Raw genomic sequence first — 26,677 nt, forward strand, 5'->3', positions numbered from 1 at the left:
CATGCAGTAGAGTTGCCTGGCAGCAATTGACAACATAGCTGAACATTGTAAGGAAGAATAGTGACAGTGGAAACACTTGTTAGACTATCCTCTGTAGACACCACTGGCTCTTTTAGTCTTGTAGCATGGCCAGCTATTCCGTTTACCACAATGCCAATTTTCAGTCATTTGTTCGGCATGACTATCGTCAAGGTACTCCTATGCAGACAGAATATGAGGAGATCAGACACAGAGCACAGCAACAGCACAGTCATCAGGCAATGAGAAAAGCCAGAAGTGCCACCGTGTATGCTGGTGAATACAGGAGTAAGGACCTGCATGAAAACTGTCAGCCAGTAATGAGACCCAGCTCGCCCACAAGGATGAACAAACCTCACCCGCCTGAGTAAGGTGTACCCTTTACTGTTGCATGTGTGTGACAAGTTCTACTGGTAACAGAGAAAATCATTTGCACACTAGAGGGATGTGGTCCCAAAGTGTAATGTGCAACGCAATCCACAAGGATTAGGTATAGTCTGCCATAATGCTACCTACCATTAGCCTAACTGGGAACTAGAGGGTGGTACTGCTACTAAGCGAGGTGATCATTGTGAACATACCATGCACATTCTAACAAGGGTGGTTATAAGAGAAATTAATTGCAAAATGTTAAAGGATAACTAAACCCAAGAACTAAATATTGATATACTGCAGACGGTTTTATTTATTACAGGTGCTTATATGGCACCATGTATTTACGCAGCTCTTTACACATACGATATATACTGTACATTCACATCAGTCCCTGGCCTCAAAGAGCTTACACTCTAAGGTCCCTAATCTAACAATCGTACACATACTAGGACTAAATTAGACAGGAGCCAATTTACCTACCAGCATGTCTTTGGAGTGTATTTACGCAGCTCTTTACACATACGATATATACTGTACATTCACATCAGTCCCTGGCCTCAAAGAGCTTACAATCTAAGGTCCCTAATCTAACAATCGTACACATACTAGGACTAAATTAGACAGGAGCCAATTTACCTACCAGCATGTCTTTGGAGTACCTGGAGGCAAACCCACACATGCAAACTCCAGGAATGTAGAGCAGTGGTTGGGAATACAAACCGATAACCCTAGTGAGTGCTAATCACGTAGCCACTGTGCTACCATTTCTTAAATGTGGTGGTTGTATTCCTATTCATTTTTCAGGCTAAAAATATATTCAACCATCAAAATGGTGATGGTTCCATATGTATGAGAAAGGGATAACTATGAATATTGCAGAACATTACTCCAAGTGGGAAAGGCTTTACTGGCTGGGTTACCAGCATATACCTTTGGTGAGTTCATTAATTTCAGATGATGGTGGATTCACATGGTGGTTTGTTGATCGTTTGAAGATTGTTTCTCACATTGGTTCAGGATTTCACATTAATGCAAGAATTGGATATATTTTTACAAGCATTATGGACTTTTGTTTACACCATATGCATTTATAAGTTTTTTTAGATATAGGATGTTTTTGCACCTTTACATGTATTTACTAGAAATGTAGTATTTTTATTGATCATGGTATTACTGATTCACATTTGTGTTTTGCATTTATCTGACTCACCTATATGATTTATTATGTATATTTTTGCAGATTTGAGTGGCACTAGCGCTGTTCTCAAGCACAACAGCTGTGCGTTTTAGAGTTAAAAACATTTTAATTTTTGGTTCAGTTCTGCAAGCAACTTTATCCACTAGACTAAGCCTGAATTGTCAGTGTGTTTGGAACTGTTCTTGTGACTGGCAGCCTCTGTACTACCCCCTTCAGGGGTAAGCGCTACATTAAAGGAGTTGTAAAGTCAGAAGCAGTGGCGGTTGGTGCTCACATTTTTTTGAGGGGGCGCAAACAAACTGAAAATTTCTGAAAAAAAAACCTTCAATTGCAGCCTCACTCTGCCCATCAAACGCAGCCACTGTTCCCATCAAACGTAGCCACTGTGCCCATAAAACACTGCCACTGTGCAAACGCTGCCACTGTTCCATCAAATGCAGCCACTGTGCCCATCAAATGCTGCCACTGTGCCCATCAAATGCTGCCACTGTGCCATCAAATGCTCCCACTGTGTCATCAAATGCTGCCAGTGTGCCCATCAAATGCTGCCACTGTGCCATCAAATGCTGCCAGTGTTCCCATTAAATGCTGCCACTGTAACATCGAATGCCGCCACTGTGACCCCCCTGCCTGCTCGGCATCTGCCCGGCACTTACCCTGTCTCAGTGGGGCAGCGGCAGCGAGCGGGGTCCTCCATGCGTGTCCAGGATTGTGACTACCGTGCACGGGAGTGACGTCATTGTGGCTCGGCCATTAAACCGGCCGCAGCCCATGAACCCGGAAAGGAAGACCAGGTGAAGATGGAAAGCCTCTGCAGTGGTGACCGCACACTGCTGATGGGCTTAGTATGCAACGCTGACTAGCACATTATGCCTTTACCTTGCAGAGAGTTTTTTTTTTAAACGTTTATTACCTCTTTAAGAGTGCTTCCTCGCCGGAACTGGATATTTACCCACACTTATTTCTTTGGTGTATTTCAGGGTATTTTTGGTCACCACGCTACATAACCTGCCTGGATATTACAACTGTAAGAAAGGAAGCTCTTCAAAAGAAAAAGGTACTCACACAAATGTGCATCTACCTTTACACAATTGCACATTATTTCCTGGAGAAATTATGTCTCCTTTTTTTTTTTATATCTATAACTTCCTGATTTGTATCTATATCTTTCTGACTGCCTACTGTCTACCAACAGTTACTCTAATAACATTTCAGTAGCTCACTTGTAGGAATACGGAAAGAAATTTGTGAAGGTGTCTGTAATAGGCATGCTGTTAGAAGTTATTTTGAACTGTTAGTGTATATATATATATATATATATATATATATATATATATATATACACACACTAAGAAATCCACATTAGGAATTCTGTACCTGTTATTATTTTACAATAATTCATTAATGGATGGCTACTGGATGAGATTTTTTTTATTTTGCAATTTGCAGGAAACGCCACTGTTAAGAAAGACCTGAAAGGGATGCTCTATGAGGACAACAAGCAGGTATAGTACAGCAGTGCCAGTCTTGACAGCTGGCATCATTTTATATCTATGCTAATATGCTAACTATTCAAATCTACACCTTTTTAAATAATCTACATTCCTAAAAATTATATTGTTCTTTCTAATTGAATTGAAAGATCTTCCCTGATGTTCAAATCCTTAATTACAAGCAGGCTTTTCATTATTATGTTATGGAAACTAAGTACTTCACTAGGCGATTCAACCTTGAACATATGCTTAATCACCAATACATTCTTGTTTGTAAGCTGTTTAACGTATTGCTTTAAATGCTTTTGTTCTTTACAAATGTGGTCTATTGCTATTGCCTTACTCTACTTTATCTCAACAGTGCTTTTCTATTAATGTATTCTTTTGCAGTAACCCATAACAACCAATCCGAATTCACTCTTCTTAAGTCAGAAGAGTATAATATAGGTTTTTTTTTGGTTGCTATGACTTACCGAACTTACAGAACAACCACTCACGCAATTATATGAACAATCGGTCCGGCTATACACCCATAAAGATTGCTAGTTGTAAATGTGAAACATTTATATGTGTAGGCCTTGCATAGGCCTGTAAAGTTCAGAGTGTCACAGAAAAAAATAAAATATTTATGAAACATGTGCCTAAAGGGACTTTACAGTAGTATCTAGCATTTTACTATAATTTTTTCCATAGGTCCATATTTTCCGTGATACGGATTCCAATGCAGCAGCTCGGGCTTGGCTAAAACTTGCCAGTGATAGAGGTAACAATTATTTGAACATTTGGAAAATAGTAAAGGCCTCCTTTTTATTAAACTACATACAGTATGATACCTCCCAACTTTTGAACTTGAGAATGAGGGACATTTCAGCGAGAAAGTAACCAGCGGCGAGCTATGCGCGCAGTGGCAAAAAGTGAGTGTGGCCAAACATGGTAGTGGGAGGGGTTTAAGGGCTGTGGTTAAGAAAAATCTGGGCTTCCTTGTACCTATAAAATATGCTTTGATTGCTGTACCACAAGCTGGAGTTTCAGGGATACATATACATTATTGTACACGGAAGGCAGCAAGGGTTACTATGGTACATGGAATAAAGGAAGGAAGGATCACTATGGTACATAAAGGGAAGGAAGGATCACTATGGTACATGGAGGAAAGGAAGGAAGGATCACTATGGTACACGGAGGAAAGGAAGGAAGGATCACTATGGTACATGGAAGGCAGGAAGGATAGATCACTATGATACATGGAAGGATGAATCACTACAGGGCATGGAAGGCAGGAAGGATGAATCATGGCTTTGAATTTGTATTGTGTGTTTTTGTATTGTTATGTGTGTTTGATTGATATTCTGTCTCTATCATGTAAAATACACCTATGATAAAACATATAGACCCTTCATTTCTAAGTGGGCAAACTTACAAAATCTGCAGGGGATCAAATAAATATTTACCCCACTGTAAATATACACAGATACACGTAAAATATTGTTGTACAAGAAAAACCATTAAGGATTTCCATTAAAGGTATGCTCCAGTCAAACTTGAAAATGAAAACTTTGAGATGGGGGAACAGACTACATGTTTATTAGTTCACTTTTCCATCCAGGCAATGATGTAGAGCACCCAGTGTCTACTCACTTGTAATCTGATAATCCTGGAATGTATGTTTGTGTGCAAGTAAACTAAGTACAAAAATGAAAGTTTCTTCCAGAAATTAAATCTGTCTTGGATGTTTGAATGTGCTTAGTGATATAGAAAGTAGAGTGAGAAAGAGGGGATGTCACAGTACAGGAAGCACACTCTTAGTGACCCTGTGAGGTGTCCTCTTGATTCTGACTGTGATGAAGAACTAGACACAGCTGCAGTATATGCTGAATACCAAATTTGTCTTATTGATGCTGATCAATTCTACTTGTTTATTCTGATCAACAATCCAGATTGTTCTGCTATCATGAAAATGATGAAATTTGTAAGTTCGAAACAGGAAGAGAGCATGAACACAGAGAAAGGAAAGAGCACCATCTATCAGGTGAAAGTTTAATATTCCAAAAAATCATTTGCTTGGCACCGATACCAGTTTTTTAGACCGAGTACGAGTACTGATACCTTTTCTCAAGTACTGACCGATACCAATTACGAAGACCTATTTTTAGTGTAATGTAACAGTTTTTTTTTAGGGCTCATTCACACCATAAATGCATGAAAACCGCACAGGTTTCCCTTGCAGAGACATCGGCCCAGATTCTCAAAGGACTTACGACGGCGCAGCGCCATGTACGCCGTCGTAAGTCCTAATCTGGCCCGTCGTATCTATGCGACTGATTCTTAGAATCAGTTACGCATAGATATCCATTAGATCCGACAGGCTCTCTTACGCTGTCGGATCTAAACTGCAATTTAGTGAATAAAGCACTTGCCTGAAAAACTTGCGGCGGCGTAGCGTAAATGATATACGTTACGCCTGCACAATTTTGCGCCCATCTACTTGAATCTGGGCCATCATTTTCACATCCGTTTTCACATGCGGTTCAGTGAGATTTTACAGCCTGTTCCCATATGTGCGGGCTGGCCGCAGTGCAATTCGAAAAAGAGTCCTGCGCGATTACTTTTTTTTCCAATACTTTGTTTTATTTTAAGACGACTCACATAAAATACAGAGACCACTGACAAACTTGTCAAATTATATCATCAATTAGAAAATCATAACATTTGGAAAACAAGTGAAGTCATGAGCAGCACAAAAGTCATTAATAGTATATTCTGGGAAGCCCTACACTAAAGAGTCTCTGCACCCCGTGAGGTTTATTTTTTGCCCGGTGGATCCAGTCAAAATTGCCACCCCAACAGATCCAGGAGCCTCTCAGTACAATCCCTAATTAGGATAAATTAATTCAGCAAGGTCTTGTACTCATCAGAGTATACAAATCTGTGCCAATAGAACCACTTTTTGAGGAATTTATCCCAGACGCCTCTTTCATTGGCCACCAGATCCTCCAACCCATTTATTTTGGCTACTCTTTTCAACCAGACGGCTATGGGTGGAGTCTGAGTCTGTTTCCAAAAGAGCAGGATGCAGCTTTTTGCTGTGGTAACCAAAAGATGGATCGCTATAAGTCTTAACAGGGAAACTGATGGTGCAGAATGAAAAGCCCAGGGTCCTTTGGTAGAACACGGTCCGTTGACTTTTGGGTTATGCGATGCACTTCTGCCCAAAAAGCTTGCAATATGTGGCAAAATAAATGTGAAGAACGGAACCAGCTGTGTGATTCCTAATCTCATACACTACAATTTGCATTAGAATCACATGTGAACCGCTGATTGAAATCGCACCGGGTGGGCTTTAAAATTGCACTGAAAACCAGCCCACACATATGTGAACCAAATCTGAAGGTATTGGTTTTAGTATTGGAGAATTTGCGCAAATACGCGCACTCCTGAAAATGCTTAGTATCGCCACCAATACCGAGCTACGCTACTTGGTACTTGAAATTGACAAATCTGTGAAACTGACCAGGTCGGCCACTGTCACTTTTGGAATTTTAAAAATATGATGAATTTGGTATGCCCAATAGGCTTTGTTGTGTACACTCTATATTTTAACCACGTTGACACCAGCACTTTTACCCCCCTTTCTGCCCAGGTCAATTTTCAGCTTTCAGTGCTGTCACACAGTGCTTTTGAATGACAATCAGTCAACACTGTACCCAAACAAAATTGTTATTTTTTTTTACACAAATAGAGCTTTCTTTTGGTGGTATTTACTCACTACTGGGTTTTTTATTTTTTGCTAAATGAACAAAAAGAGACCAACATTTCTGAAAAAACAAAACAAGTTTTTCTTGGTTTCTGTTATAATATTTTGCAAATAAATAATTATTCTTCATAAATGTAGGCCAACATATATCCTGCTACATTTCTTTGGTGAATATAATCCAAATCAGTGTTTATTATTTAGTCTGTAGGAAAATTATAGAGTCCACAAACTATGGTATATATCTGAAAATTGATCAATCCTGATGTACTGACCAACTATCTAATTTCTTTAGGCCCAAAAATGTCAAGACAGTACAGATACCCCCCAAATGACCCCCTTTGGAATTTAGCCAGTTCAAGGTATTTAGTAAGACCTCAAACGTTTTAAACAGGGGGCCAGTTCACGGTCCACTGTTGGGGGGAAGGACTATAGTTTAAAAAAATATTAACCTATGCACACATCTTATTTGAAGTGCGCGGGCCGTAGTTTTAGGACCCCTGCATTAAGGTATAAGTGTTGTGTAGGCAGAGGGATATTCCAGATGACCGTAACAGGAGAGCATAATGGAACCTAAAGAATCACGTTTAGAAGTAACAATCCAAAAACAAAGAAAATGGTTATAAATTTTCAAATACTCATTTATATGTATTTATTTTTAATTGAATTTCTACTTGGAAAATCCTTTATAAAATGTGCTCCACGTATCCACAATACATTTTTTACTTTTCCCAACAACAGAGGTTATCAGAGAAAATGAAACCTGAATTCAAATCTTTAGCACAACAGTGGCTACTGAAGGCTGGACCACAAGGTAAATAATATTATGACAATAACTACAATGCTGTAGGAATCACATCTAAGGCCTGTACTATTTAAATAAGCTGAAATTTTCTGAAAAGAAATACACTCTAGTGATAATTCTTTAACAAGAGAACATACAGAATGTTTGCTTCTAACGTACTGTATATCAGTATATGTTGTGGCTTACCTTGATATTGCATCAAATACCAGTGCCACTAATAAAATTCTTTATTGCAGAATCTGCAGCAGTGGAAAAGTTGCTGAGCACATTGTCTATGGTCCACCAATCCCAAACATCAGAAGACAAGACAACATCCCTTCCTGTCTGCAAGCCATACAGAGCGGAGTATCTCATACACCCTGACTGGAGATCAGAACAATAAATCGCTTCTGCTTCATACTCATAGGTCCACCTAAGACCAAATGATTATCTTTATATAAACTTCAGGGGTCAAGTCCTGGGGAAAAAAGTGTGGGAACTCCCACCCAAGATCCACTCCCCCACCAAAAAAAAAAATGATACGCTCATATGCATAATTACTAAACCGCATGTTTTTTTTTTTGATCCACTGTACCTTAGTAATTCTTTATGTTACTGGCCGCTTCCTGTATATGGATTCATCGGGTAGTGTGCGGGTATTCCGTCACTTCCTCGATGCCACAATGTCTCCTGGGAGCTTTTGTCATTGTTCCCAGGAAACATTGCGGAGGTCTGCCGCAAGTTATCGCGGGATTTAGAAAGAACTTGCTCGGCTGCTCTAGTCCTGCAAAGGGAACCGAGTTCCTGCTGTAAAAAAAGTTCAGGAACCCCGTTCCCACGCGTTCCTGCAGGACTTGAGCCCTGAACTTGTACTACCTCTAAAAATACTAGTTATTAGTTGCTGGGTTAGTGGCTCAGAAGATATTGAGCAAAGAAGTCACATGTTACTTTTAAAATCCCTTTCCTCCACCACAGATATTGCTTAGAGCCCTTCAACCCTGCTAGCGGCTGAGGAAAGGGTTAAAACTGCCCACAAAGCACCGCTGCCGAAGCACTTTGCAGGCGCTTCGGCAGCGCCACCTATTGATTTTAATGGCAGGGGCGGTTTAGGAGCGGTGTATACACTGCTCCCGCACCGCACCAAAGATGCTGATTGCAGGACTTTTTTTTAAGTCCTGCAAGCGCACCGCCCCAGTGTGAAAGCACTCGGGTTTTCACACTGAGGAGGCCTGAGAGGCGCTTTACAGGCACTATTTGTAGTGCTAAAATGCCTGAAAAGCGCCTTCAGTGTGAAAGGGGTCTTTAAGTGGATCTAAAGGCTGAAGATTTCTTAAAGTGATTGTTATTTAAAAGAAACAAAAATAAATATTTACAAACATGTCATACTTACCTGCTCTGTGCAAGGGTTTTTCATAGAGCGCCCGATTCTCCTTTTCTGGGGTCCCCCCGCGGCGCTCCTGGCTCCTCCTCTTCTCAAGTGCCCCCACAGAGAGCTGCATTCCCAGGGGGCACTCGTGCGGGCACGCTCCTGAGTCCTGCTGCTGTGTCTATTGACACAGACAGCAGGACTCAGCCCTGCCCCCTCGGTTCTGTGTCTCTGGAGTTGATTGACAGCAGCGGGGGCCAATGGCTCCTGCTGCCATCAATTTATCCAATGAGGACCCAAGACAGTGGTGGGAGCTGCTGTACTCGTCCCCATTGCTGGAAAGATCGGTCTCAGGTAAGAAAAAGGGGGGGGGGTCTGGGGGGAGTAAAAGGGTAAAAAACCTTCAGTGTGCAGCTCCCTCATCAACCCCCTCTAATATTTACCTAAGCCCGATCTCAATCCAGTGATGTGCACGAGAACAGCGGCTCTCCCAGGTCTCTCCCTACTCATTGGCTTAGATGCAGCAGCAGGAGCCATTGGTTTAAGCTGCTATCAAGGAGGAAGCAGGGGCGGGGCTGTGTCTCATGGACACAGAGAGCCGTCTCATGAGTGAGCACACACGAGTGTCCCCATAGTACGCGGCTTCCTATGGGGTCACTCTAGAAGGTGAAGGGACCCAGAGCGCCGGTGGGAGATCCAAGAGGAGGAGGATTGAGACTGCTTTGTGGAAAACCATTGCACAAAGCAAGTAAGTAGGACATGTTTGTTATTTTAAAAAGAAAACACTAAACCTTTAATATCACTTTAAATCTGGAACAGACAGAATCTGGAACAGCTGTGCATGGCAACCAACCAGATTCTATTTTCATTTTTAAAGATTAAAATAATGTTGAACTGTGTTGTTATTGTACTGTCCCCTTTATTTTGTAAAGCACTGTGTAAACTGTTCGCTCTATAAATCCTGCATGATAATAATAAAGCTTCATTTTTTCTCCCTTTAAAAAAGCAAACATGTCATACTTAAGTGTGTCCAGGCGCCAGACACACAGCTGTCTATGGGAGGCTTTTACACCTTGCAATCAGCTGATTGCAACTGGGAAGCTGACTCGTCTGTGTTTAGGGAGAGTTTGAGGTGCAAGCGATGCGCCTGCAAACACTCCCACTCTACAATGATTTGTTCCTTTGGCTCCTCTGCTGTTTTTGATTGGTGAGGACCAGAGGACGGTTGGAGGTGCTTTTTGCAGCACTGCAGTGTCTCTTCCGGTTTCCAAGCCACCATTTACTGTGATGTGGACTGTGCATGGTGGATTAAGGAAGGCCTGAGCGGCACCTCTGTAATTCTGGCTAATGGTAAGTGCCGGCGCCACGGGCCTCATGCTCGGTCTTCACACTTCACTCAGTCTCTCTCTACTCTGACACTGACAGCCATGGCCACCGCTCCGCACACACTTCCCTGCACTTCTCTGATCTCAATCATTCTCCACTCAGTGCAGACTGGGCCCAGACCAGGGCGGATGACCGAGTGATCGCACGGCTGGACTGGAGCATCAGGATGTCAGTGAGCCACTGCCACATCATGTCTCGCTGGCTGCAAATACATTTTGGGGATTTCTGCCATGTACTAACTACTGAGGGTCAATCAGGAGGTGTCACTTGTCAGTCGTACTAGATGTGTGTATATATAGCTGTATACACTACAAAAAAAATACACAAATTGTGAGTACACCGGTCCTATGTAGTGTATACAGCTATATATACCCACCTTCTTCCTTCCTGTGATGGAGACCTTCCCTCCATCATCATTGACTGCAGATATACATTATTTGTCCTGTTACTTTATATATAGCTGTATACAGGATAATATTAAGATGGTCCATACGGTTCCTTAGGAGACTCCCTTGGGTCATGCAAAGCTCTAAATAATATGTTTTTAAAGATGATCCAGCCATCTTCTAAAATGACTCGGGGGGAAAAGAAAAACAGCCTTTCATCGCGCAACAATGTAATTATATCAGGGCCATAGATAAAAACATATAGCGATATCCCACTCATATGTTACATCATCTTGTATATAGCTTGTATTATGTAAGGTTAATCAGCGAGACACTGCTCTCCTCCTCACCGTTACAACCGTGTAACTGAGACACCGGATGAACGCGTCACCAACTCATCCCTTGGGCCATCTTAACCACTTGCCGTCGCCGCACCGTCATAATACGTCCACAAGGTGGCTCTCCTAGGCGAGATCACGTATTATGACGTCCTACCTTTTAGCCGCCACTAGGGGCGCACGCGCGCCGCCGGAGGCGCGCGCACGCGCCCCCCGCTCGCCCCCGACTCCCGTGCGTGTGCCCGGCGGGCGCGATCGCCGCCGGGCACACGCGATCGCTCGGTACAGAGCGGGGAACGGGAGCTGTGTGTGTAAACACACAGCTCTCGTTCCTGTCAGCAGGGGAAATGCTTTTCTTCGGTTCATACACTGTATGAACCGAGGATCAGTGTTTCCCCTAGTGAGGCCACCCCCCCCCCCCCACAGTAAGAACACACCCAGGCATACTTAACCCCTTCCCCGCCCCCTAGTGTTAACCCCTTCACTGCCAGTGGCATTTTTATAGTAATCTAATGCATTTTTATAGCACTGATCGCTATAAAAATGCCAATGGTCCCAAAAATGTGTCAAAAATGTCCGAAGTGTCCGCCATAATGTCGCAATACCAAAAAAAAAATCGCTGATCGCCGCCATTACTAGTAAAAAAAATATTAATAAAAATGCCATAAAAATACCCCCTATTTTGTAAACGCTATAACTTTTGCGCAAACCAATCAATAAACGCTTATTGCGATTTTTTTTTACGAAAAATATGTAGAAGAATACGTATCGGCCTAAACTGAGGAAAAAAAATGTTTTTTTATATATTTTTGGGGGATATTTATTACAGCAAAAAGTAAAAAATATTCATTTTTTTCAAAATTGTCGTTCTATTTTTGTTTATAGCGCAAAAAATAAAAACCGCAGAGGTGATCAAATACCACCAAAAGAAAGCTCTATTTGTGGGAAAAAAAGGACGCCAATTTTGTTTGGGAGCCACGTCGCACGACCGCGCAATTGTCTGTTAAAGCGACGCAGTCCCGAATCGCAAAAAGTACTCTGGTCTTTGGGCAGCAATATGGTCCGGGGGGTAAGTGGTTAATAGTTGTCTCTAAGAGCTTTATATGACCCAAGGGAGTCGCCTCCAAAAGGTGAGCAGGCATTGCACCTGGTGGTGGAAGTGGTGACAAGGATAAAATAATCGACGATTACACTTTGTGGAGGAGCACTTTTATATATATTGACTGTAATTTTGGATTTTTATATATATTTCTTATTTTTTTTTAATATATTTTATGCTTGAAATTGTCACTATCTATTGATTCTTTGATTGAATTATACACGTCACTTTATGCACACTATACACAGAGCAAGCGCTCCATTGTTTAAGAATTTTTTACCTTCATGCTTGAGATCATTTTGAATGGTGCAGCTGCCCTGTGTTTCACCTTATTCGTTTTTATACACATAGCAGCGCTTCAGTATTTTCACACATATATACATGAAGGAAGATGATATATACCTGCATACCCTGATGTGTGGCTGAGCTATATTTCCTGATCTGTAATGCTGAGCTGTATACCCTGATCTGTAAGGCTGAGCTATATACCCTGATCTATGAGGCGGAGCAATATACCCTGATCTGTGAGGCTGAGCTATATACCCTGATCTGTAATTCTGAGCTATATACCCTGATCTATGGGGCTGAGCAATATACCCAGAGCTGTGAGGCTGAGCTATATACCCTGATTTGTGAGGCTGAGTTAAATACCCTGATCTGTAATGCTAAGCTGTATACTTCTGACACTATGGGTCAAAGCAAGTGAAATACAGGGGAGAGAGTGGGTGGATTATTTAAGGGTGGGGCTAATGAGAAGTGGGAGAGGTCAAAAGAAAGGGTGGGTCTGGCGCCCCACCATCCTAAAACTTCACTATACACTATACGAAAGCACAGAAAACGAAAACCGAAAGATCCGACAAACAAATGCTTTATTTTCATTTTCGTTGCGGTCGAATGTGCCTAACCTTAACTCTATTAGTCCAATACAATTCTACATAAAGAGAAAAGATTCGACATTGAGAGAAAAGATTTGACATTATAGAGACATGAAGAAGAGTCGACATAGAGAGAAAAGATTCAACATAGAGAGACATGAAGATTTGACGAAGTAGCTAAAAACATACGATCGCAGAAAGCGGACATTTATGGTGAAATGCTCTTCCCGTAGGCTATAGAAGAATTCTAATGTTGGTTGACTAGTAATAATAATTAATAAATATAATTATTATTAGTCATTAGGGATGAGCCGAACACCCCCCTGTTCGGTTCGCACCAGAACCTGCGAACACACCAAAAGTTCCTGTGAACTTTAGAACCCTGTTAAAGTCTATGGGACTCCAACATTTGAAATCTAAAGTGCTAATTTTAAAGGCTAATATGCAAGTTATTATCCCAGGGGACATGTATCAATGCAAAAAAAGTTTAAAAAATGACATTTTTCGGGAGCAGTGAATTTAATAATGCTTAAAGTGAAACAATAAAAGTGAAATATTCCTTTAAATTTCGTACCTAGGGGGGGTATAGTATGCCTGTGAAATAGCGCATGTTTCCCGTACTTAGAACTGTCTCTGCACAAAGTGTAATTTCTGAAGGCAAAAAAGTCATTTAAAAATCACTTGCGGCTATAATGAATTGTCGGCTCCAGGCAATTCAGAGAGAATTTATTCATAAAAAAAAAAAAAGCGTGGGGGTCCCCCCAAATTCAATTACCAGGCCCTTCAGGTCTGGTATGGATATCAAGGGGAACCCCGCCGTCAATTTAAAAAAAAAATAACATGGGGTTCCCCCCAAATATCCATTCCAGACCCTTTAGGTCTGGTGTGGATTTTTTTTTTTTTATCAAAAAAAATATATTTTATTGAGGCAGAGTAAACATACATCACATTACTTGCAGGATGCACAGCAGTAAAAAACAAGGATACAAACAAAACGGTTACGTATTTAACCAAGGCAATAAACCAGTAGGGGAGGAAATGGAGGCCTATTCCTCATCTTCAACCAAATTCAATTAAGCTCCGTATGTTCTACCCCCTCTTGCACAAGGGCCCATGGTTATACGTCTCTAATATATGGTGATTATTAAAGTCTGCAGTCAAACCGTAAACACATGATCCAATTTGTCGTAGCATCTGCCTTTTTTCTGTGCGCCCATGACTAATGTCTAACAGTGTACTCCATAATCTATTTGGTAACCCAGAGTACCCTGAGCCTGTTCCCATACCCGTGTCTCTAAGCCTTACAAAGTTCCAGGAATATGTATGTCCTACCACATCTCTCTCTGCTGTCCCCTATCCCTGTAGGAGCCTATCCATAACTAATTCCGCTGGCCCCAAACCCGGGGTGTCCAACCATGGCTGCCATAATGAATAGAATTTTTTTGACGCATTTCTATGTTGGTATGTAATTTTTTCCCGTATCAACATATTGTTTACCATCTTTACCCAGAGTCCTTCAGTAGGCACTCTGGGGGTAATCCAATATCTTGCAATAACTCTCCGGGCCGCATAAAGCAGCCGAAGCACAGCCGTGTGACCATTGGGGGAAAGAGAGGGCACCTCCAAGGCCCCAAGGAGACACACCACTGGATCACTCGGTACCGGAAAGCCATACGCCTGAGATATAGTATTCGTGACATAGTGCCAGTATCTAAAACGTTTTGGACATTTCCACATCATATGTAGTAAGTCCCCCTCTTGTGCGTTACACTTTGGGCATAATGGAGACTCTCTTACTCCCCACTTAAAAAGACGAGCAGGTGTCCTATAAACCCTGTGAAACAGGAATAAGTGCGATAATCTATGCTGTGCAGAAACCGATACCAACGGGGCGGAGGTCAAGCATAATTCCCATGTATCCCCATCTATGGGGCCTAGGTCTTTTTCCCAGCCCTCCTACAAGGTAGAGTTGACGCGTCATGGGTGATACCAATCAGTCTGGAATAGACCTGCGAGATCATACCCTTCTTGTCTCTATTCGCTAAGACGTCAGTGTGCAGGGTGTGCTTTGTAATCGAGATAGGTGCGAGGCTACTCTCACTCTGGATAGCATGTCTTAGTTGTAAGTATTTGTAGAACTGTGTTCTGGCAAGCGGAAACTCGTTTTCTAGATCAGTGAAGGACTTCAGGACTGAGCCTATATACAACTGAGCAATATAGTGAATTCCTGCAGTGGTCCACTGTCCAAAACCCTCCAATTTAGAAAGTTCTTTGTAGTGGCAATTCTGCCAAATGGGAGTGAGGGGACATACCCCCTTAATTTTAAAAATGGATCTAGTGTATTTCCATAATGTGTTCAACAATACAACAGAGGGTAGTGTTTGTTCTATGTGTGGAAACCCTGCCTCTAAGTGTGATATAGCCGGGAGTAGAGAACCCTGTGGTATTAATGGTGTTCGTATCGGGTCGTCCACATCTATCTCCCCCCAGTGCCCCAAATGTTGTATTTCTGATGCTACAAAGTAGTACCGAGCGTGCGGAACCGCCATGCCCCCTTGATCCTTAACTAATTGTAGTGTTTTAAGGCTAATTCTTGCCACTTTTCCGCCCCATATCAGATCCCTGAACTGGGCGTCTATCTGCGCAAACCATTTGTGTGGTATCCATACTGGGGAGTTGTGGAAAACATACAGGAGTTGGGGGGCCCACACCATTTTAATAAGGTTTGCTCTACCCGTAACCGATAGGGGGAGTTTTTTCCAAGCCGCACACTTCTGTCTGAGCTTCAATAGTAAGGGGGACAAGTTCAGTGAGAGGTACTGGGTGGGGTCTGAGGTCACCTGAATACCCAAATACCTAAATTCCTTAACCACCAGTACATCTTTAGCACATTCAGGTAAAGGGCCTACCACGGGGTCTAGGGGCATGAGAACAGATTTGTTCCAATTAATACTGAAGCCTGATAGTTCCCCGAAGTCCGCGATTAAGGACATCGCATTCCTCAGAGACTCACCAGTGTCTCCTAAGTAAATTAACGTGTCATCTGCGAATAAAGAGATTACATCTTGCCTGGCACCCCTGGTAAAACCAGTTATGCCAGGCGAGGCACGCATATGGATCGCCAAAGGTTCCAGCGCCAAGGCGAACAGCAGGGGAGATAATGGACACCCCTGCCGCGTCCCCCTGAACAGCCGGAAGGAGTCTGAGACCTCCCCATTGATTCTCATTCTAGCCTTTGGTGAGCTATACAGCAGTTGAACTCACTTCAAGAAGGAAGGACCCACTCCAAATCTATTTAACACTTCCCACAGGTATGGCCATTCCACACTATCAAATGCCTTGGCCGCGTCCAAGGAGAATATGGCCCTATTGCCCGTGTTGTCTACTGGTACTTGTATGTTAAGGAACAACCTTCGTAAGTTTTGTGCAGTTGATCTAGTGGGGATGAATCCCGATTGGTCCCTATGCACCACATGGTGGATACACTTAGACAGTCTAGTAGCCAGGACCCTGGCTAGGAGTTTCACATCGAAAGTCAACAATGATATTGGTCTGTACGAGTCCGGGGAAAGGGGATCCTTCCCCGGCTTCAGCAGGACCACTATGAGGGCCTCATCCATAGAGGAGGGGAGCCCTCCAGCCTCAAAGGCCGCATTATACACCTTCAACAATGTGGGAATGAGTTGTTCAGAGTATCTACTGTAAACCTCAGAAGGGAGACCATCAGCCCCGGGCGCCTTCCCATTATGTGCCAGTGCCAATGCCTCGAGGAGCTCCTCCCTGGTAAGGGGAGCGTTAAGCATAGCCATCTCTGAGGCAGGAATACGTGGCATTTGGTACTTATCAAAAATGCATGTATCTGGTCGGTAGTGGGATCAACCTTTGACGTATAAACGCCCTGAAAAAAACTTTTAAAGCATCCAATGATGGATTGTGTGGAATGGCATACCTCCCCCCTAGCATTAGTAACCGCAGTAATATGTGAAGGTGACTGTTGGGACCTAGCTAATATCGCTAGTAGGTGGCCTGTATTTTCTCCCTCTTCAAAATGCCTTTGCTGCAAAAAGAACCGTTTGTTTTCAGCAAGCTGCAACGAAAGGTCCTTAAGCATGGACTGGGCCGCCAGCCAACTTCTCTTATTATTCTCAGAGGGATCAGCTACATAATCTGTTTCAGAGCGGTGGGCATCCGCCAAGACCCGAGTCTCCCATTCCTTAGTATTAGTCTTAATAGTATTAATAGCTCTAATAAGTTGACCCCTCAAGTAGGCCTTTGCCGAATCCCACACAATCCGCAAATCAGCTGACCCTATATTATCACAAAAGAAGTTGGTAAGGAGCAGTGGGATCGGGTCAGAATCTGTCAATAGGGACAACCAAAATGGATTAAGCTCCCATAAGCTATTTCCTCTTCCCGCTCCCAGGCCTAGATCCACCATAAATGGAGAGTGGTCAGAGGTGTGTCTCGGGTGGTATTGAGAGGACCTCACCATGGGCAATAATGGTTCATTCCCCAGACCTAGATCAATCCTAGATAGCCCCCCCACCGAGGCCGACTGGCAAGAAAATATTCTTGCATATGGGTTGTGCATTCTCCATACATCGGTTAACCCCAACTCATCAACCAGTCGAGTAAAGGGTGTAGGGCCCTTCCTCCCACGTGCATCCCCCCCACCGTACTTTTGAACTTATCCTTCTCATGGTCCAAGAAATTATTGAAATCCCCAAGGACTAATACAGGGATACCAGGAAGACAAGACATAAATTCGGCCAATAGCTTTATAACACTAGATGAGAACGGTGGTGGAATATACACTCCCGCCAGTACACATTTTACCCCAGATAGGGAGCAATACAGGAAAACATATCTTCCATCAGGGTCAATCTTAGCATCTATATACGTGTATTGGGTACCCCTCCGAATCAAAATACTCACTCCTCGTGAATACACGGTGTGAGTAGAGTGGTATTGAACTGCCTGACTGCTATTTTTGAAGTGGACCCCAACGGGAGATGGGTCTCCTGTAAACATATCACCTCTGCACCCAACCTCTTAATGGTACGCATCACCTCCAGGCGCTTAACCTGAGAACCTAGTCCCCGCACATTCCATGACATACATCTCATCACCTTAGACATTGTATAACATGCAGTATATGAGCAGGAGAACACTGTAGTAACATGCATAAGTAGTAGAAGCATAGACAGGAGTAACAGATAAACCAGATATCAAATAGCAGGTCTGGGAGATTCAATGGGATAGGGGACCTGATCAAGCAAAAGTCACGGATCGGGCATTTTAGAACACGAGAGGAATGGTTACAGACCAGGGACAGTACAAGAGTAAAATGGACAGTCAAGAGGAGATTCAAGCAGCAGGGCACGGCAGAACTTTTTTTCAATTGAAAGAAATGCAATATGGCCAACATGGCCTGAATGGCTTTAGTCAATGGGACTGAACAGGGCTTAATACAACCCTTCTGGGGGCAACAGTGGAAGCGCACCATAGTGTCTTAAAACTTCTCAACAGCCAACTTCTACCCCGCAGCAACCAAAGCGAACATTAACCGCCTGACGGCGAACAGCTTGGAAGATACAATAATGATTCCAGTTTGCAGGAGCAATGCTCTCTCTCAATCTGCGGGGCGTCTGCCCCTAGAGTCTCTGATCGATTGTTCCTCTCGATCCAGCCATTGTGCAGCAGCATTAGGGGAATCGAAAAATTGTACAGAGCCAAACACTTCCACACGCAGTCTGGCGGGGTACAGCATAGCATATTTCAGCTCAAGGACTCTCAGACGACGTTTAACATCTAGGAACTTACTCCTCTTCTTCTGCAGTTCAGCTAAGAAGTCCCGGGAATAGGGAAATTTTTGTGTTATCAATCTTCAGGGCAGACAGATTGATTCTAGCGTTGTGCAGGATAGCGTCTCTGTCCCGATAATGCAATAGTTTAAACAGAAAAGGCCTTGGTGGTGCACCGGGCTGGGGGGGTCTGGACGGCACCCTGTGAGCACGTTCAACCGAGAACATGGGGGAGAACACTTCCTTCCCAAATGCAGCAATCAGCCATTTCTCAATGAATTCGACAGGGTTCTTCTCCTCCATTTTTTCAGGCAGGCCTATGGCCCTAACGTTATTCCTCCTCATCCTGTTCTCTAATTCTTCCAAACGAGAGGAGTGCTGATCAATTAGGTGATTATTGTAGGGGAGATCCCTCTGCATGGGCCCCATGTCATCCTCAATGGTGCTCACCCTTTCCTCCAGTGCGGAGGTTCTTTCCCTCATCTTTTGAGCATCCTGTCTTAGAAAGGAGATCTCAGACTTCATCCCTTTAACTTCTGTGGTAATGGCCGTAATGGACATATTGCACGAAGTCACAGCTGCAAATATGTCCCGCAAGGTGGGCTCCCCCTCTGTAACAGGGCTCACTGGTGTTTGGGGCCTAGTGGATTCAGGGTTTGGAGTACTCACTGTGTCCCACATAAGTCCAGCGTGCACCGAATCCTCCAGGGGTACGGTGTCATCCGCTTCGGATCCCCCACCCGGCGAGTCCTCCGGTGTACTGGAGGAGGCCACCGGATCCTTTGGCAGCAGTTTGGAAAACAGCTTTTCCGCTGCCTTGCGGTGCTTCTCCTTGGCTGTGCGGCCTGCATACGCGCCATTTTGGGACATGTGCTCCGCCGGTTTGTGCACTAGCTGCTTCTTCCCGGACGACATCGTGGGCCCGGGATGCCGGAAAAGGTATGTTCGTGATCCCGGGATCGTGAGGAACACAGCGGTATGCTTTAGGGCGGTAGTCGGTATCTTCCACAGGAGTTTAGCAAGGATTCTCGGTGGAGCTCACTTCAGCTGCGTCCGGCTACATTCGCTGCCTGGCCACGCCCCCCTGGTGTGGATTTTAAGGGGAACTCCACCCCAAATAAAAAAAAATGGCTTGGAGTTCCCCCAAAAATCCACACCAGACCCCTTATACGAGCACGTAACCTGGCCGGCCGCAGAAAAGAGGGGGGGATGAGAGAGTGCCTCCCCCCTCCTGAACTGTACCAGGTCACATGCCCTCAACATGGGGACATGAGGAGGATGTCCCCATGTTGATGGGGACAAGGGCCTCATCCCCACAACCCTTGCCCTGTGGTTGTGGGGGTCTGCAGGAGACGGCGATGCTGCGTTTTGGATCCTGGACCAGGATGATCTTCTCATCGCTGGACCCTGGCAGAGAGGAGATCACCCGTCGCTGGATACTGACAATGTTGGAGCGGGGATCGAGAGTGGAATACCACCACTGTTATTTTTTTTTTTAATAAAGGACTTTTTTCCACGGTGTGTGTGTGTTTTTTTTACAATTCTTTACACTTCCTTAGTGAAATGGTAGGGGTACAATGTACCCCATTACCAATTCACATAGGGGGGGGACAGGATCTGGGGGTCCCCTTTGTTAAACGGGTCTTCCAGATTCTGATAAGCCCCCCGCCTGCAGACCCCCACAACCACCGTGCAAGGGTTGTGGGGATGAGGCCCTTGTCCCCATCAACATGGGGACATCCTCCCCATGTTCAGGGCATGTGGCCTGGTACGGTTCAGGAGGGAGGGGCGGGCGCTCTCTCTCGTCCCCCCTCTTTTCTGCAGCCGGCCAGGTTGCGTGCTCGGATAAGGGGTCTGGTGTGGATTTTTGGGGGAACTCCACGCCATTTATTTTTTAATTTGGGGTGGAGTTCCCCTTAAAATCCACACCAGACATGAAGGGTCTGGAATGGATATTTGGGGGGAACCCCAAGTCATTTTTTTTTAAATTGACGGCGGGGTTCCCCTTAATATCCATACCAGACCTGAAGGGCCTGGTAGTTGAATTTGGGGGGACCCCCACGCTTTTTTTTTGTATCTTCTTAGAACATTCGACAGACACCATAAGCCTTCAATGACAGATTCAACCTTAATTCATTTGGATTTTCGGACGAATGCATATTTTTAACGAAAAACTAAATAAATAAAAACGAATTTCGGGAGTAACAAAATAAATTTATTTTTTGGACGAAAACGAAATTCCGAAACGAAATATTTCAATGTGCACATGTCTAGTGATTTTTTACCACAGCTCAGTGACATACTAGACATACATGGTAAGAGGCTTAACCTTTGCTAAAAAAAAGTGGGGTTCAAAGAGCATCCTCTAGAACTGAGATATTCTAACACTTTGGAATTGCTTAATGTATGCTCGTAAACCCTTCCGTGGTCTAATCCTCTTTCAAGTGTTGCTAGCAATACTAAAATCGAGTGCGTTACTTGCAGCTATTTAGCTATGTATAGTCAGAGAACCAGCAAGCTACTCTATAAAACCAAAACTAGATTGGAGCCCTGCCATGTTCTCAGCACTGTGCACTCCACATCGTAAAACCAGCAGAGGGTCTTGCATTACAAGAGTTGTGTGCCTTGGCTTTGACTTTTGAGCTTAGTATTGACATTTGCTTATAGAAAATCCTGTATATGGAAACCCCCAAGGCACCTTAGCAAATGAATAAAAGTGCTTGGACCTACTGGTGCTTAGTTTTAGCTCTGTTGGACCAGATACTTCTTACTGATCACCTATTTAGATTTTAGTGAACAAGATGGCACCAGGGATACCTGGTTAATTCCTCATCTACCTCTGTTGAAATGACCTAGAGTGTATACCAGGGGTGCACAACCTTTTGAAGTGCGAGGGCCACTTAAGCGACTTGGTAACCGGTTGCGGCCCCCAATGAGCAGAGCGGGTGGATGGTATGTTCGTTTCTGCTTTGCATATGCAGAGCGGACACTGACACAGCCCACTATACTTTTTAGCAGCCCACTATACTTTTTAGCAGGTATTGGAGGTAGGACACAAGTTTGTTTATGTCTTCCACTACTTAGAGGTGAATGGAGGGTCCAATTGGTTGGACTGACCGTGTGAAAGGGGCCCAAGGCTGCTTTCACACTAACGTGCTGTAGTTTACCCACACCATGGGTGCAACGCAGTGTACCTTTGGCTTTCCTGCACTTTGCAATAGACTTCTATTATATTCTGCAGGTTTGGTGCACTTTCAGAAAAGCTCACCAAACTCGCAGGTAATAACAGAAGTCTATGGCTCAGTGCAGGTAACCCGCAGGTAAACTAATCTGCACCTGCAGATCCGTTTTAAAGCAGCCCAGTAACCACTGCAGAAAAGATATGCCCATATATACACTGATTTTAGTAATAAACTGACCTTTAATAACAGTATTCTATTTCATCCCAGAGCAGGAGGTCACGGCCACATCAGAGGGCTCTGCTGGCGACATGTGGCCCCTGGGCCACTGGTTGGGCACCCCTGGTGTATACCTTCCAAATTTACACAATTTGATTTAAGCTCTCTGCTCATGATTTTCTCTTTGTATTTCTGAATACAAGCTCCTCCACTTAACCGCTTAAGGACCGCCTCCTGCACATTTACGTCGGCAAAATGGCACGGCTGGGCACATGCACGTACAGGTACGTCCTGTGCTAGTGCCCAGCCGTGGGTCGCGGCGCGCGCCCACGACACAGTCCGAAGCTCCGGGACCCGCGGACCCGATCGCCGCTGGAGTCCCACGATCGGTCCCCGTAGCTGAAGAACGGGGAGAGCTGTGAGGAAACACAGCTTCCCCGTTCTTCACTGTGGCGGCGTCATCGATCGTGTGATTCCTTTTATAGGGATACACAATCAATGACGTCACACCTACAGCCACACCCCCTACAGTTAGAAACACATATTAGGTCATACATAAACCCTTCAGCGCCCCCTTGTGGTTAACTCCCAAACTGCAATTGTCATTTTCACAGTAAACAATGCATTTTAAATGCATTTTTTGCTGTGAAAATGACAATGGTCCCAAAAATGTGTCAAAATTGTCCGAAGTGTCCGCCATAGTGTCGCAGTCACGAAAAAAATGGAAGATCGCCGCCATTAGTAGTAAAAAAAAAAAAAGAATTAATAAAAATGCAATAAAACTATCCCCTATTTTGTAAACGCTATAAATTTTGTGCAAACCAACCGATAAACGCTTATTGCGATTTTTTTTACCAAAAATAGGTAGAAGAATACGTATCGGCCTAAACTGAGGAAATTTTTTTTTATATATTTTTGGGGGATATTTATTATAGCAAAAAGTAAAAAATATTGCATTTTTTTTAAAATTGTCGATCTATTTTTGTTTATAGCACAAAAAATAAAAACCGCAGAGGTGATCAAATATCACCAAGAGAAAGCTCTATTTGTGGGGAAAAAGGACGCCAATTTTGTTTGGGAGCCACGTCGCACGACCGCGCAATTGTCTGTTAAAGCAACGCAGTGCCGAATCGCAAAACCTGGCTGGGTCCTTTAGCTGCCTAAAGGTCCGGGTCTTAAGTGGTTAATTAACAAGTTTAAGGCCACATTCACACCTGTGTGACGCGAAGCCTCGCATATGTTTAGCATGTCTTTGAGAACATTTGTTGCACAACAGCATTTAAATGGGCTGCTCTACGTGCGACAAATGTGTCAAAGTTAGAGTTGAGCGGACACCTGGATGTTCGGGTTCGGACCCGAACCCGGACTTTGAAAAAAAAGTTCGGGTTCGGGACCGAACCCGAACCCGAACCCGGACTTTGACCCGAACCCGAACCCCATTGAAGTCAATGGGGACCCAGACTTTTGACTACAAAAATGTCTCTAAAAAACTAAGGGAAAGGGCTGGAGGGCTGCAAATGGCAGCAACATGTCGGGAAGAGCATGGCAAGTACTCTGGAAATAAATGTGGATAGGGAAATAACTTAAAATAACATAAAATAAAAAATATAATGATTTTTGACCTTTGAGGACGAGGTCCATACAGTTTTGTTCAAAATTATTGAACCCCCCAATGCTGTAAAGTGTTTTAGGGAATTTAGTGTACATTTGTAATTGTATTCAGAATGAAATCCTACAAGGACTTAATAAAGAACCATATGCAACTAATATGACATCAATTGGTTTTGTAATACAGTAGTAAATGCAAAAATATTTCAGGAAACTCTCCCTGACTATGTACTTGACAGAAACACAGTATATCACAGGTGCACAGGTGGTGTGGCAGGTGTACTGCTGTTGAAATATTCAGAGTCACCTATAGATTGCAAACTGCCCCTATAGTTGAACAAAATTCCTAAACTATATGAAGCACAGCAGATGTCACAGGAATAGAGTGCTTGTTGATATTTCTGGAGCAACATACACCTAAAACTGTCCCTATGATTCAGCAGCCTTTCCCTCACATAAGTGAAGCAGTGACAACGAGCCAGATGCCATAAGATGATGCAGATATCAAAGAAATAAAGTGTGCTTCTTGATATTTCTGGAGCAGTATACCAGCATAGACCTAAAACTGTCCCTGAGCAGATTCAGCAACCTTTCCCTCACATAAGTGAAATACAGTGAAAACGAGCCAGATACACCTAAGACTTTCCCTAAGCAGCAGATTCCAGCAGCCTTTCCCTATCATGAGTGAAGCAGAGTGACGATCTGTGCTGTGTGCCTCTATCTAATATAGAGACTGGTCACATGATGGGTCACATGCTGCCCTGGCCAATCACAGCCATGCCATAAGTAGGCATGGCTGTGATCAGTTCCCAGTCACAGTAGTAACACGAATGGCGATTGGCTGCTGTGCAGCGCACCAAAACATACCCGAACTCCGAACCCGAACCCGGACTTTTTCCAATTATTCGGGTTCGGGTCCGGGAAAAACCCAAAGTCCGTACCGAACCCGAACTTTACAGACCCTAGTCAAAGTAGATTATGTACTTTTTTTTGCACTAAGCCAAGCACATTTTGCTGCGCTTTTGTCATGCGCCAAGCACATGGCTACCTGAGTTTATGGTGCCATTAAGATATACTATACCGTACATTGACATACCTTTCAGTAAGCCAACATTTCTGTATTAAAAATCTTTTTTTTATTGGTCTTATGTAATATGATAATTTTCTGAGATACTGAATTTTGGGTTTTCACTAGCTGTAAGCCATCACAATTAAAAAACAGAAATGCTTGAAATATATCACTCTTTGCGTAACACATCTATATAACATATATAAGTTTCACTTTTTGAATTGAATTATTGAAATAAATTAGCTTTTTGATGACATTCTAATTTTTGGAGAGGTACCTGTAAATGTTTAGATAAAAGATTTGGTCAAACACAGTTCACTAGACAATATGTTCTTTGGGCTATAACAGCATACTGTAGAATAGAGTTCTAAGCATCTAAATTAGAATAATTCAAGTAATTCACAAAATCAGCTAAAAGTAATGACATTAGAAAACAGTAACAGCAATGATAATCAATACCGCAACAGTTGGCTATATCCTGCACTCCATATGAATGGCAGTAGTAAAATGTAAAACTCCCTAAAGAGGTATCCCTTACTATGCACAATAGGCAAGGTACTTGTAAAGCAGCTAAATTGGCTAGTTCTCAAGGCCAGCTAGTGTTGGGGCCCAGTTTTTAGTGGTGCACATGAGTACAGTTCCCAGTTCTGCATGCTGTAAATAATTGTTGCTAGTTTGATGGCCAGTCCATATGTGTTCAGTCTCTGCTAGCCGCAACTGGTTAATGGCAGCAGTGTTCTCTCACCAGTCCCTGCAATACAACAACGGGGGTTCCCAATTTTTCAGATGTCAGCTCACTTCTGGATCTGCCTGGAGCGACTCCGGTCCTCCAAACCTAGCCACAGGCTTGTGGCAGATTGATGTGCACAAATGAGCAGTGATGTGCCCACTTCAGTTGCCTCACAGCAAAAAGAGAGCCCCTCAGTATTCAGCCTTTAAAAAATATAGCTCTTTCTTTATAACTGGCTCATTTTGGGAATAGTAGTCAAATTGTCCATTAACTGTCATAGTATAGTTCCTTTCCTGAACTTCATCTCCCATGATTCATTGCTGCCAACCATCAACCATCAAGCTCCTTCTGCTTGTCAGATCCCTCTGGTAAATGGAGGTGAGGTAGTGTTAACCCATTTAGCTGAAGTCCATTGGGAGCATAGAGAGCACTGCAGCAAAGAGTCCTAAATAGCTCCCTGTCTCTAGCCAAGGATCTAGCTACACAAGTGTCTTACAGAAAATCATCTTTTATGTTCTTTTGATGAGCAGATAATACACTCCATTCTGTTCATACCATCACTTAAATTCAAAATAAAAATATGCAAATTATAAAAGTAAATCTTTTCGGCATTTTCGATATGTGTCCCAGCTCTTTCCATTACAGTATATCCAGGAACTCTAACTTTACATCTGCTTCACTTTCAAGAAGATGTCTGTCAAGAATTTTAAGTAATAAAAATATTATTGCTTTGGGACTTTCTAAAACATGTGTCAGATAAATCACCTTCCATCCATATATATGTCTCATATCTTCAAAGCACAGTGTTCCTGAAACTTATGAAGAGTACTATATATGTTTTCAGAACTGTCTGTAATACAAAGTAATTAAAATATGTAACCGTATTATTGTTAGTAATTAGCAGACTACACTTCTGTTACTGTCCAATCATTTAGCAGTCTATTAACTGTTTATTTAGATCCAAGCAACAATATTGGCACCAAATACATAGGGGTCCAT

The 26,677-nt window shown here is 43.3% G+C and overlaps 1 protein-coding gene across 1 annotated transcript; it reads left to right on the forward strand.

Moving 5' to 3' along the window:
* The first annotated feature begins 32 nt into the window (after positions 1-32).
* Positions 33-8,043, forward strand: LOC120919487. The gene is made up of 7 exons (XM_040331678.1): positions 33-385; positions 2,572-2,648; positions 3,041-3,096; positions 3,778-3,847; positions 5,022-5,113; positions 7,577-7,649; positions 7,877-8,043. The coding sequence occupies exons 1-7, from the start codon at positions 126-128 to the stop codon at positions 8,020-8,022; spliced, it is 774 nt and encodes a 257-aa protein (XP_040187612.1). The 5' UTR covers positions 33-125; the 3' UTR covers positions 8,023-8,043.
* Positions 8,044-26,677: the final 18,634 nt, after the last annotated feature.

This window comes from Rana temporaria, chromosome 1 (assembly GCF_905171775.1).
Source record: "Rana temporaria chromosome 1, aRanTem1.1, whole genome shotgun sequence".
Lineage (NCBI taxonomy): Eukaryota > Metazoa > Chordata > Amphibia > Anura > Ranidae > Rana > Rana temporaria.

What these genes read in the sequence shown, in the direction of transcription:
- LOC120919487 (XM_040331678.1), top strand. Translation starts at nt 126, where the DNA reads ATGGCCAGCTATTCCGTTTACCACAATGCCAATTTTCAGTCATTTGTT. An exon ending in AACAAACCTCACCCGCCTGA is followed by an intron (nt 386 to 2,571) that starts GTAAGGTGTACC and finishes GGTGTATTTCAG; the next exon opens with GGTATTTTTGGTCACCACGC. An exon ending in AAAACTTGCCAGTGATAGAG is followed by an intron (nt 3,848 to 5,021) that starts GTAACAATTATT and finishes TCAACAATCCAG; the next exon opens with ATTGTTCTGCTATCATGAAA.